The sequence below is a fragment of the Eleutherodactylus coqui genome, chromosome 2 (genome assembly GCF_035609145.1).
Source record: "Eleutherodactylus coqui strain aEleCoq1 chromosome 2, aEleCoq1.hap1, whole genome shotgun sequence".
NCBI lineage: Eukaryota > Metazoa > Chordata > Amphibia > Anura > Eleutherodactylidae > Eleutherodactylus > Eleutherodactylus coqui.
In genome coordinates this window covers 159,639,299-159,651,740 of record NC_089838.1, presented here as the reverse complement: position 1 = coordinate 159,651,740, position 12,442 = coordinate 159,639,299, and the positions used below count along the sequence as shown (strand labels likewise).

The 12,442-nt window shown below is 41.4% G+C and overlaps 1 protein-coding gene across 6 annotated transcripts in view; it reads left to right on the top strand.

Moving 5' to 3' along the window:
- CADPS2 (calcium dependent secretion activator 2) overlaps nucleotides 1–12,442 on the top strand; it is a 458,085-nt gene that overhangs the window by 228,957 nt on the left and 216,686 nt on the right. For all 6 annotated transcript variants that reach the window (XM_066591847.1, XM_066591846.1, XM_066591844.1 and 3 more), the window contains exons 15-16: nucleotides 2,707–2,770; nucleotides 9,068–9,191. In XM_066591847.1, coding sequence (XP_066447944.1) covers nucleotides 2,707–2,770; nucleotides 9,068–9,191 — 188 coding nt within the window. The remainder of the gene's footprint in view (nucleotides 1–2,706; nucleotides 2,771–9,067; nucleotides 9,192–12,442) is intronic.

Here is a 12,442-nt window from a genome sequence, read left to right as displayed (position 1 = left end):
AAATATATTAATACCAATGAAGTTAAGACTTTCATTATGGGGCCTTTTTAATTAGAGGACAAATGTTTTTATGTAAATGTAATTTTCTAAGTTTTATACTGCATAGAATAAATGCATCATGCTGCATGTAAATAAATAGAACAAGAAGTAAATGGCCATAAAGGAAATTGGTACATGACCTGAAGACTTTCTTCACCCTTATGAAGCTGCGATGTGACATATGTATTTCAATGTTTTGTGGTGTCAAGCTAATATGCTCGTACCTTCCAGGCATTGAGCATTATGTATTTTATGAGACTTGATGTGTGTAAAAAATTCTGGTTTCTTGCATGAACTTTTACTGTATCTTTGAAAATCTATGTGAACATTTATAGAAGGACAATAGTCAGTGGAATCTTTTTAAGTCCTTGCATGTTAAATTACTTAAAGATGTAGCTAATTCCACCTCTAAGGGTATGTTTACACAGGGTGGAAATGCTGCGGAATATCCGCAGCGTAAAATTCCACAGCATTTCTGCTGCTAGAGCGCACTGACAGCAGAACCATTGTAAGGGGAGAGGAGTGCTGTATCTGCTGAAATCAGCTGAGGATATGCAGCTAATATTGACAATTTGCGCCAATGGCGTGGATTTTGGATGCAGAAATGCTGTAGACTTTGCCACAGAAGTTTCCGCTGCGGTCATTCACAACATTTCCACTCTGTGTGAACATACACTTAGGCTTCAGACACAGTATTTTTTTTCTGCCTGTTTTTTGTGTTGTTATAGAGCTACAGCTAACATCTGGGAATGACCTTTGCTGCAAAAAACAAACCTGCGTGAAATCAGTCTCAGTCTTTCCTTTTTAAATCTGCAGTTTATGTGCCATCTTTTCATGCAGTTTTTTTTTGAGCCCATGGGAAATATTAGAGAAGGACCTCTTCTTCTATCAAGAAATGAACTTTGTTGTCCAGCATTACATCAGTTTTTATTGTCTTTCACATATTAACCTGGCTTCTGCATTGTCCTTTTGTTGCATTTCCACAGTACTATAATGGTCTATCAATAAAGCTCCATTTAGACGGGATGAATGTCGGGCAAACGATGCCTGACACTCGTCACCGCACATACTCGTTTCCGTGTTGCTGCACGAGAGCTAGTATCGCTGGCTCACAGTGGGGAGGCTGGAGGAGATTTCTCTTGTCTCGCTCCCCCGCCTATCTCCATTGACATAACATAGCAGCCGTTCAGTATTTAACAGCCGCTATGTTATGTCAATGGAGAGGGGCGGGGGAGCACGTCGGATGTGCTCGGCATGCCGGCAGCATTCTGCGCGCATGCACCGTGCACACTTTTTTATTTTTAAACTCCTGCTTTCCCGCGGTCCCGTGGCACAGCTAACAGCTGCAAGTGTGCTACGGGACCAGACAGCTTCCATTGGCTTCAATGGAAGCCACTGGAGCATTTCGTGTGGGAAGACTGCACAAAATGGAGCATGCTGCGGGTGATTTCCTGCACGTGCGATCCACGTGCCAGAAAAAAATGACATCCGCAGGTATTTAATTACCTCCGGGTGCCCAATGATTCCTCGTGGGCGGGGATCACATGTGCGGGAGACCCACACGGATTTACTAGTTCTATTTTCGCTGTAGACATTGGGCCTTAAGGGGTTAAAATGCATGCTGCTTACAGTATTACAGCAGTGATATATTGTCATTCTTGAGGTGTCGCAAGATTGATGCATGGTGTAATATTATTGGTATAAGAAAATAACATTAAAACCACCCTGCCCACGTGAGCAGCTTATAGTGTCTTAGACCAGTGTTGCTCAACTCCAGTCCTCCGGGACCCCCAAAAGGTCATGTTTTCAGGATATCCTATAGTAAGAACACCTGTGGCAATGTCTGAGGCTCTGACAATAATTACATCACCTGTGCAATACTTAGGAAATCCTGAAAACATGACCTGTAGAATATGAGGACTGGAGTTGAGAAACACTGGCTTAGACAACCCATGTATAGTGTTCATCAAGTAGTCAAAGAAGTGGTGTCGCTATCTTGGTTTGTCCAGGATCGAGGGGTCGCTTTAAGAAATTGATATTGTATATGCTCACGTTTATTTTAGGAAAATCAATAAAGATTGAGCTTTCCTGATGAATTGTTCACCCTATCATGGTCTTAAAGGAATAATTGGCTGATTGGTGGGTAATTTGTGGCTTGAATTGTGTCCTTTGTGAATGTTAGTCCTTTGTGTCTCTTTATAATTGTGCCATGTTTAAGAGGGAAAAAAATGTATTTTCATGAAAAGAGTTTATATGATTCTGTGACTTGTTTGTGATAAAGAGAGGCTGCTTTACAAAACTGTTCATTGAGTAGATTGGTGAGTACCATAATAGGTGATTGTGAGTTAATAGAGGAGCTATTAGCTAGAACTAGGAACTGCTACAAAGAGTATCGCTGCTACAAAGTTGTCCGCGTGTTACTGGACAACTAATTCATGTCAATGAAGATTGTGTAAAAGTCTGCTGCGTTTTTGAGTTTAAAGCTTTGTTTCCAATTACCCTTCTAGAAGAATGCATATCATAAATACTGTTTGTATTTTTTCAGTTTTGGTTTTTACAACATTTATGGCTAGCAACCAACAATGTTTACTATACTGCACTTTCTATTGTAACAAACCTGTTAAATTGTTCTTCTCAAACTTCATATATCTGCCTGTTCGTTCACAGGTACTGTTTCCCTTTCGGAAGACCAGAAGGAGCCCTGAAGGCCACATTGTCTCTGCTTGAACGGGTATGTCATTTTGAATTGAACCTTTTGACTACCATTGCCTCTATAACAAATTTGAGATATAATGAAGCTGTTAACTTATAAAAAGGGTTTTCTAGGACTAAATCATTGATGATCTATCCTCAGATCCATAGGGGTCCAATGCTCAGGATCCCCACTGATCAGTTGATTTAGGTGATAGTGGTGCTCAGCTGAGCACTGTGGCTGCTTCTGGCCCTTCCAAACACAGCGCTGTACAGACACAGCTTGTAAAAAAGCTGTGCCTGGTATAGCACTCCACCCCATTCATTTGAATAGCCCTAAGCTGCTCCCTTGTCATGTGACTAATAAATGTGACCACACATGCCTGAGAGGAGGTTGTGGAGCTTACATGAGCACTGAGGACTCTTCAGACAGCTGATTCCGAGTGGCGGGGCCCCACCCATTGATGACCTATCCTGAGAATTGGTCATTATAGAGTTTAGTTCCAGAAAATCCCTTCAAGCCTTTGACGACCCATTTAATATTGGCCTTGAAGACCCAGACAGATTTTACTACTTTCACATATGTCAGTATACATAAAAATAACTTTGTGATATTTTAGTGCATACAAGTAATTCTGACTTTTTATGATGCGGTGGGGGAGATTTAGCATTTCAAATGCGTCAGTTTTTTCAAGCTCAGATTGTGGCAAAAACCTGTACTACATGGCTTGCACCATGTTTGTTATGTGTTTTAGAGAATTTTTTCATCATATAAGGAAAAGAGAAGTGTCTTTGCAGAAAGGCGCGTATCTTACCAGGAGGGGGCATGGACTGAATTTGAGGATCTGATCCAAAATTTGGATGCAATGAAATAGCAAAAATTCAGCCAACTAATAGTTGGTATAGAGTTAGATAAAGGTGTCTAAAGCTGTGGGAGATTTATTATTCTGCAGTTTTCACAAATAGAGTGATCTTTGTTAGGTTTGGGGATTACGTGAATAAAGGCTTTGTTCGCTGTAGGGGATAAATATAGAGTTTGTAGGAGGAAGTTGAGAAACCCAACCATGGGGAACCGCCCAGGGTGTGAAAAATTTCTTATACTATATATTTGAACAACTGTCTGGGCCAGGGGCTCTGGAAGGTTTGTGACTTTTACTGCTATCCAGGCCTCCTCCACTGACACCTCCCTCTCGATATACCTATGTTCTGGTATCAACCTAGGAAAGACCGTATCAAGCAATTTCTGGCACATTTGCTGTGGGAACCGTTCTTTAGTGTAAAGGCTATTGTAGAATTGACCTAATACTCTTCCGATCTCTACTGGGTTTTGCTTAGGTTACCATTCTGAAGGCACAACTTGGGGAGAGCAGGGAGGGAAGGGTCTTGGAGTCAGGCGCTAAGCCAATAATCTGCCCTGTCGATCTCCCTGGGAGAAGAATTTGTATCTGGATCATCTTAATTGCTTTTCTTGTATGGTAGTTAGGGACAAGTTAACTTCAGTACGAGCTTTAGGAATTTCATAAAGAAGATCCAGAGAAGGGTTATTTTTATGGTGGTCTAATAGGGAAGAATAATGGGCCTCTTTTTGCTGTAGTTCCTTTGCCCATTGAGCCTTTATTTTGGAAGCTAATTGAATGAATCTCCCTCTAATTACTGCCTTATGGGCCTCCCAATTGGTGGCATAAGAGGTGTCACCGGGAAGGTTATGCCAAAAGAAGTCCTCAATGGTATCCAAAATCTTCTTTTGCACATGTAACTGGCCAGTTCTGTGAATTAAATTAAGTGCAGAGAATGGTCTGACCATGGACAGGTCAGAATTTTTGCTTGAGCGATTTTGGGGATAAATCTGGTTTGTATGAAAACATGGTCTATTCTGGTGTATAGATTGTGCACTACAGAAAAATATGTATAATTCCTATCTTACGCGTGAAGGTTCCTCCAGTAATCAACTAGGTCAAGAGTGCAGGAATTTAGCGAATTGGTGAGCGGGAGCTGGGAGGGGGGGGGGATGATTTTAGTTTTATCCGCATTTGACTTATCTAGAGAAACATCCAGAGCTAAGTTGGAGTCTCTACTCACAATAATTGGGCCTTCAAAGGGGGGGGGGGGGGCAAGATAAAAACAGGCTAATCAAGAATGTTAGTTGTTTGGTGTTGTGGGCATAATAGTTAACAAGAGTAACCTATGAGCCATTTAGTACACCTGAGACTATTAAAAACCTACCCTCTGGGTCTCGGTAAATATTTTGAAGTATGTCTAGATATACAGATCCCCACACCTTTTTTTTTTCTCCCGAGCTGAAGCCTTGTAGTGTGTTGGGTAGTTTCGGTGAAGAAAGTGGAGGCAAAATGCCCATCCTGGAGGAAAACAACGTCTGCCTGAATCCTATGGTAGTATTCAAAGGCATTCCTTCTTTTGATAGGCGAATTAAGCTCCTGGACATTGTATGAGACAAGAGAGAGAGGTTTAGTAAACATATTTAGAAAAAGTATAAAAATGCCTTTTAAGCTATATGAGATAGAACTGGAGGTCAAAATGACCTAGAAGAAATCCGTCCAGCATACCCTGCCATAAAGGACAATGTCTAGAGCCCTGTGCACAGAAGGGAAGAAGACAGACAAAAAGCAGGGGGAGAACGGGAACACGAAAATACTAATAAGTAAACTATAGAAGTGGGTGAATTTATTCCCCAAAGTAGTGTCACAAAAACGGCATAGGATAGTGGGACGGTAGATATGACTATCAACTACCAGTCCATCATAATAGGGAGCAAAGCTCCTGAAGTACTGATCACATTCAAGGAGCAAAAATATCAAAATTAAATGCAAATAAATCAGCTATAAACCTCTAACCGGGATTGTAACTATAAAGATTCCTATGAGACACGCATGGCCCACAAATATCCATCAGCAAAATTAAATAGAAATAAATCAACTATAAGGATGCCTATGAGTCACGCGTAGCCCACAAACATCCATCGACCAAAGTATTGTTGCATGACATTCAATGCGAAAGAGAAGGAAAAAGCGGGGTTGGGAGATCAGCTTCACATTTGTACTGCAATGCAAGGGGATCCCTTATGAGGCATCATATCCACTAAGTTCAGGTTGTGGGTCCTGCTTTCCACTTAGTGGCAGATTTCCATAGTGGCAAGAGTGGTCTTGATTTATCCGTCGAGCTAGCCAGCGGGGGAGGCTCTTTTTAGAAGAGGCCAAGTTTGAGAAGAAGAGATTTGCCTTCGGCCAGGGATTGGAATCCGTATTGCTGCTTGTTGTATAAAAAGCAAAGGCGAAAAGTGAAAGACCAGTGATAGTGTATATCTCTACTGGCCAGCAGAGGCTTCAGTGCTCTGCACCTCTGAATTGTCCCAGGGAAAATATCTGAACAAATGTGGACCTCGTGGCCTGCAATGGAGATGGAACGTCTCATCCTGGAAACTTGCATAACCTTCTCTTTAATGGAGTAATAATGAGGTTTAATGACTATATCTCTAGGGGGACACTCCTTGCACTGTGCTGCCAAGGCCCGGTGGGCTCTATCCAGCTCCATATGAGAAGTCTCGTTGTATGAAATGAGGGATAGGAGGAGGTTGGAGACTGCTTTAGGAATGACTGTAATACTTTTTGATAGCCACCTAATCCTAAACTTTTCTCTTCTGCATCTGTTTTCAAGATCCGCTATTTTCATGTTAGCTGCTTCCAAGTGTTCTTGTCGGACACCATCTTGGAGTTCTGAGTCACTCTGGACACTGTGGAAACCACCTTAGGGACTGATAGTGGCATTGCGGCAATGGTTTCCTGAACTTCTTGCATATTGGGTGTGAGGTCAATACCTTCCTGGTGCCTGAGATATTACATTGAGATAACTGGTATGGCTAACCTAACTGTGTAGATTCATCAATCCATGTGATCTGCATATGATGATGGCAAGCTAACATTCTTTTAAAGATGGACTATGGCTTGCATTAATAAAAACTAGCTCTTTATATGCGAGTTCTTAAAGAGAAAAGAAAGTTTGGGATGAATTGCACTCCATTTATTAAATTGTGGATGCCTCTTAATAAATATGGAGAATTGTGGGCAGTCCTAAAGTCAGAAAATGAAATCAACATGAGCTATGAGCAGGCTTACATTTGTGCCAAACTTTTCTGTCTTTTCTGAATAAATTTGTATTCAGGGCACTCCCAATCCTTGAGACCACACCTATTTTTCATTTTACTTTCCAATTTCAGCAAGTAAAGTGCAATTTTGGCATATACAATGATTTGCAACAGTTTTTGGTGTGGATTATGCAAAGAATTCGCTATGAAAGGACAAATCTTGTTGTTTTGAAAGTAGTATCAACACAATGGCAATTTTAATTTTAAGATGCAATGCGTCGAAAATGAGATCTCACAAAGATTTATCAGTTGTCTTTTTTTTTTTACTTTTTAATTTGAAAATACAAAAAGTCAGTTGCACAAATGCTCAATCATGTACAGAATTCCTGCAAACAAGACATTATCATAAAGCAGCAAAGCAGAAGAACAATGGAGAGGGAGAATAATGGAGGCGGAAAAACAAGGGGGTAACGGGATAGGTAGAAGATAGGATGGGGAAGGAACTCTGGGTTGAGAGAACCAGTAAACCTCCCACAGGTCCTGGGTGAGATAGAAGCTAGCAGTTAACTATTCTATATTATGAACATTCTTAATTCTGTGTGTGAGATCATATCAAGGGGAGGGGGGGGCGGTCAGCTTCCAGCGAAGTGCAATTGAGCACTTGGCCACAGTAACAATGTGTACAAACAACCTGGATTGACATTTATCAGTTTTTGTGTGGCAAAACGTTAAGAGGGTAACGTAAACGGGTATGGAAAGTTTCAGGACAACAGAAATAAGAGACTGAACCATGGACCAAAAAAGTGTGATGCTGATATTCTTTAACCCTTTCCAATCCACTGTCTGTCCTCTGAAGATATTATGATTTAAGGCTGTACAGCTCCAATTTTGGAAGACGTCTGTCGGGTTTCTCTTACTGTATATTGCCAGCCTCTCTGCTGTCAGAGCCTATCCAACGTGTCACCTCATGCAGTACTGGCTTTAGCCAGCATATAGCGCTGTTGTATAACGGCAGAAAAAGAGTAAGCCCCCTAGAAAAAACCAGGATACAAATTGGATTGGAAAGGGTTAAAGTACATATTTGGTAATTCTGAACAGCAATTACAGTGTGTGTATACATCTAGATATACATTAACTAATTAAATTAATATATTTTATGAGGAAATACAAATACAAGATTAACAATTACCTTTTTAAATAATTATTTAGGTTTTAATGGAAAATTTGAAAAGAACATTCCATTTTGAATTATTTTCCAGTCATAGGAGGGAAAATGCAATATGTATATATGTAATATGTCTGCATTTATATGTATGTATATTTATTATCTGCTCCAGAAAAATCTCAGCACTTTCTGTGCAGTCCGAAATTGATTCACCCCTGCATGTAACAAGGCATCCTTTCAGCTCACTCTGTGGAGTTTTTCTCAAGCAATCTGCTGCATACAAAGTGTAGTATTTAAAGGCAAATAGGGACATAGCGAAGGCCTTATTCATGTGGTAATAGCTTTAATAAAGTACAATGTCCAAGAGATTACATTAGTATATCAAAATATCCGATTTTCAATATATACAAGATAAACCAAATATATTATAAATAAGTATCTTGTATACACTAATTAGATTTGAGGAGTCTGGGGCCACTCACCAACACATTGGCAGTAGAGATGAGCGAGCATACTCGATAAGGCAAACTACTCGAGCGAGTAGTGCCTAATTCGAGTACCTGCCCGCTCGTCTCTAAAGATTCGGCTGCCGGAGGGGGGCGGGGAGCCGCGGGGGAGAGCAGGGAAGAACGGAGGGGAGATCTCTCTCTCCCCCCGCTCCACCCTGCTCACCGCCGCAACTCACCTCTCACCCGCGCCGGCAGCCAAATCTTTAGAAACGAGCGGGCAGGTACTCGAGTAAGGCACTAAAAATCCACTGTGTGTACATGCTTTTAAATTCGCTGGAAAAATGCGGTACTTGGTTAGAAAAATGTAGATTATGCTTAATGGGGTTGTCCCACTTCTAGCTGTTTTGCTATAGAAAGCAGACAGCTCTGTACATTGGGCAGTGGCCTCTTCTGGTCTGTAGTAGTAACATCAGCCAATGCCTTTAATGTGAAAGTGATGTAGAACATGTGTTATCTTGGATTTTACCTGTATAAAGGAATAGCTTGTTAAGTAAACTGCACTAGAAAAAAGTGGCTGAAAGTAAACCATGTGAAAATGTGTATCTTTTCTTTCTTATTACTTAGGTGTTGATGAAAGACATTGCGACTCCGATACCTGCTGAAGAAGTTAAGAAAGTTGTAAGAAGGTGTCTTGAGAAAGCTGCCTTGATCAATTATACCAGACTTACAGAATATGCCAAAATTGAAGGTTTGTAAGTTACATATCAATTTAACCTAAAGGTTTTTTTTTTCTAGGACTTTCAAAGAACAGCTTAAGGGTCATTTTACATGGATCATCTGTGGGGAGCTGAAGCACCTGACAGTCATCATAACCGCTTCTGTGCTTTTACACAGTAAATGGAGGTGGCGCGGGCTGTAAATCAGTATGGATGCCCGCCTCCATTCCCAGTAAAAAGACCATCATTCACGGCAGTATCACCGCATAAGCCAGTGATTGGGATATTTATCATGAGCTAAATAACTATCTAATTAGTAATTGTGCCTTTTTTGAAGCATCATATTGCAAGATTTTAAAGAGTGCAAAAAAAAATGTAGACAGTCATTTATATATACTACACACCAGTGGTCTATAATCTCTGGCTATCCAGCTGCATGGCATGACCGCCCAGCTCCACCAGAGAGGCATGAGTCTCATATTGCATGGATATAAGGGAGCATTTAGGACAAATAGCATTTCATATGCCAGTCTCAATATGAAACGCGCTCCAGTAAGATGCATCAAATTTATTAGGAGGCATACACTTCTTATAAATTTGTCACATCTTGGGCAGTCTTTGCTCTAGAATATAAGGTCTCAGTAATTTCTGCTGTAAATTTTAGTAAATCTGTTGTGCCCTTCCACTAAAAATTACTTCCTCATTTGAAAAGGCTTAAATTAAAGTTCCCTAATTTTTATGAAAAAAAAAAGTGCCAACATTTGTAACACTCTTTATTAAGCAAGCTTGCGCAAATCGTATAATAAATTTGGACTAATATCAGAGTCTTAAACCTGTGATTTAGGCCTGCAAATGATGCAAGTTTAGTATTTCCATAGCTCCCTAATAAAACTCCCTACTAGTAGTATGCAAATGTTTTAGGCAGGTGTGGGAAAAATGCTGCAAAGTATGAATGCTTTAAAAAATAGAAGTGTTAATAGTTTATTTTTGTCAGTTAACAAAATACAAAGTCAGTGAACAAAAGAGATATCTAAAACAAAGTACCGTATATACTCGAGTATTAGCCAATCCGAGTATAAGCAGAGACAATAAGTTTTACCACAAAAAACTGGGAAAACTTATTGACTCGAGTATAAGCCGAGCTATACTCTAGTATATACTAGGTAAAAAAAAACCGCTCCATACTCACCTCCCAGCCAGTGTCCGTGTCTGTGCAACAAGCTGCTTGAATTCTCCACACTGTGTTATCCTCCGCCGTCCTCTTTGCTCGGCTCTGTCAGTGCTGTGTAAGTAAGCACTGTGATTGGATTGAGCGCCAGCCAATCACAGCTGGTGCTCGATCCAATCACAGCACTTTTTTACACAGCACTGACGGCAGGGAATTTGAAAGCGGAGCAGTGAGAGGACAGCAGGGAGAAATCTAAAGCAGCTTGATTGGCTGTGAATGATCGAACATCGGCTGTGATTGGCTGACACTCGATCCAATCACAGCTCTTACTTACAAAGCGCTGACGGCGGGGAATGACAGAGCCGAGCAAAGAGGACGGTGGGGGATGACAGCGGAGAGAATTCAAGCAGCCTACTGCACCGCCGCCGGAGACACAGACACCGGCTGGGAGGTGAGTATGGAGGGTTTTTTTTTTTAAGGCTTCCCTGACTCGAGTATAAGCCGAGGGGGGCTTTTTCAGCACAAAAAAATGTTCTGAAAAACTAGACTTATATTCGAGTATATACAGTAATATTTGGTGTGACCTCTTTTTGCGATCAAAACAGCATCAATTCTTCTAGGTACACTTGTACAAAGTCAGGGATTTAGTTAGGTGTATGATTAATCGCTTATATTAAACGTGATAATGATTTTTTTATATATAGGTTGAAACACCATCGTTAAGTGAGACAGACACGGCTGTATAGGAGGCTTTTGGGCTCCTGTACACTGGCGAGCGTGATATCTGGCTGTGATTCAGAGCCCGATATCACCCTCACAATGCTTCTGAAAAGCCCCGGATGCGAGGCGTTTTCACAGGGAAACATCTACGCCTCACAGCGCGGCTGAAGGAATTTCCTGCTGTGGCCGTCACAGCTGTGACAGGAGATAGCGATCTTTTTCCATTGATTTTAATGAGGCTGCTGCCGTCCCTTTTGAAGACGTGGAAACCCCTGGATTGAAGGTTCCGTTTACCCCCACCATGATTGTCACAGCTGCGGCAGGAGATCACTATGTTCAACCATTGATTTTAATGGGGCCGGCGGCAGCAGCAACAGCTCCGGCCCCCTGTGGTAGAGGATCCTGCTGCTGGCTCCCTGTTGTTATATTTCAGGGAAGGGCTTTAAATATAAGCCCTTCCCTGAAAAACCAGTAAAAGTGGTGTAAAAAACAAAAATAAAAGTACATACTCTCCCCCCCTTTAGCTGCCGGGGCTCAGCCGCGTCTTCTATGCACTGTCCCCGACTCTGTGGTCCTGTTCTTTGAGCAGGTGGGGATTTAATCTCTGCCTGCTGAAAGAGCTGATTGTGATTGGCTGAGCGTCTCAGCCAATTACAATCAGCTCTTTCAGCAGGTGGGCATTTTAAATCCCTGCCTGCTGATAGATCAGCGCAGAGAAGACGCGGCTGAGCCCCGGCAGCTGAAAGGAGGTGAGTATGTATTTTTTTGTTTTTTTACGCTACTTTTACTGGTTTTCTAGGGAAGGGCTTATATCTATGGCCCTTCCCTGAAATCCAATGACAGGGAGCCGGCAGACCATTGTCCTCAATGGAGCCGCCGGCAGCAGCCGCGGCTCCATTGAAAAATGCTCAAGTCTCCCATTGACTTAAATGAGGTTCATTACTCGAAACGAGCTGTCAAGCATTACAAAAAGCACGGCTCGAGTAACGAGCACCCAATCATTTTGGTGCTCGCTCATCTCTTATGGGGGCATTTACATGTGCAATTTTTCTCTCACAGTGCTGCAAGAAGAAGCAATGCAATAGAAAAATTGCAGCCTGTTCTATGTCTTTTCTGGCAACCTCATCTACTCTTTCCTATAGGAGCTAAAATAAAATTACATTGTACATGCGAGTTTCATGTGAGTGCGATGTGATTTTTTTTTTCTTGCCCACATAAGGAATAATGAGCGATTTTTCACGTCCAAGAAAAGTGCTGTGATGAGAGTGCGATACATTTTTATTGCATTTGTTTAAACCTTGCATCTTTGCAAGTGCAATATTGCTCTGGGTTTCTTGGACTGATATCGCACTTGCACAAAACTCGTCCGTATAAATGCACCCTTACACTGTCACT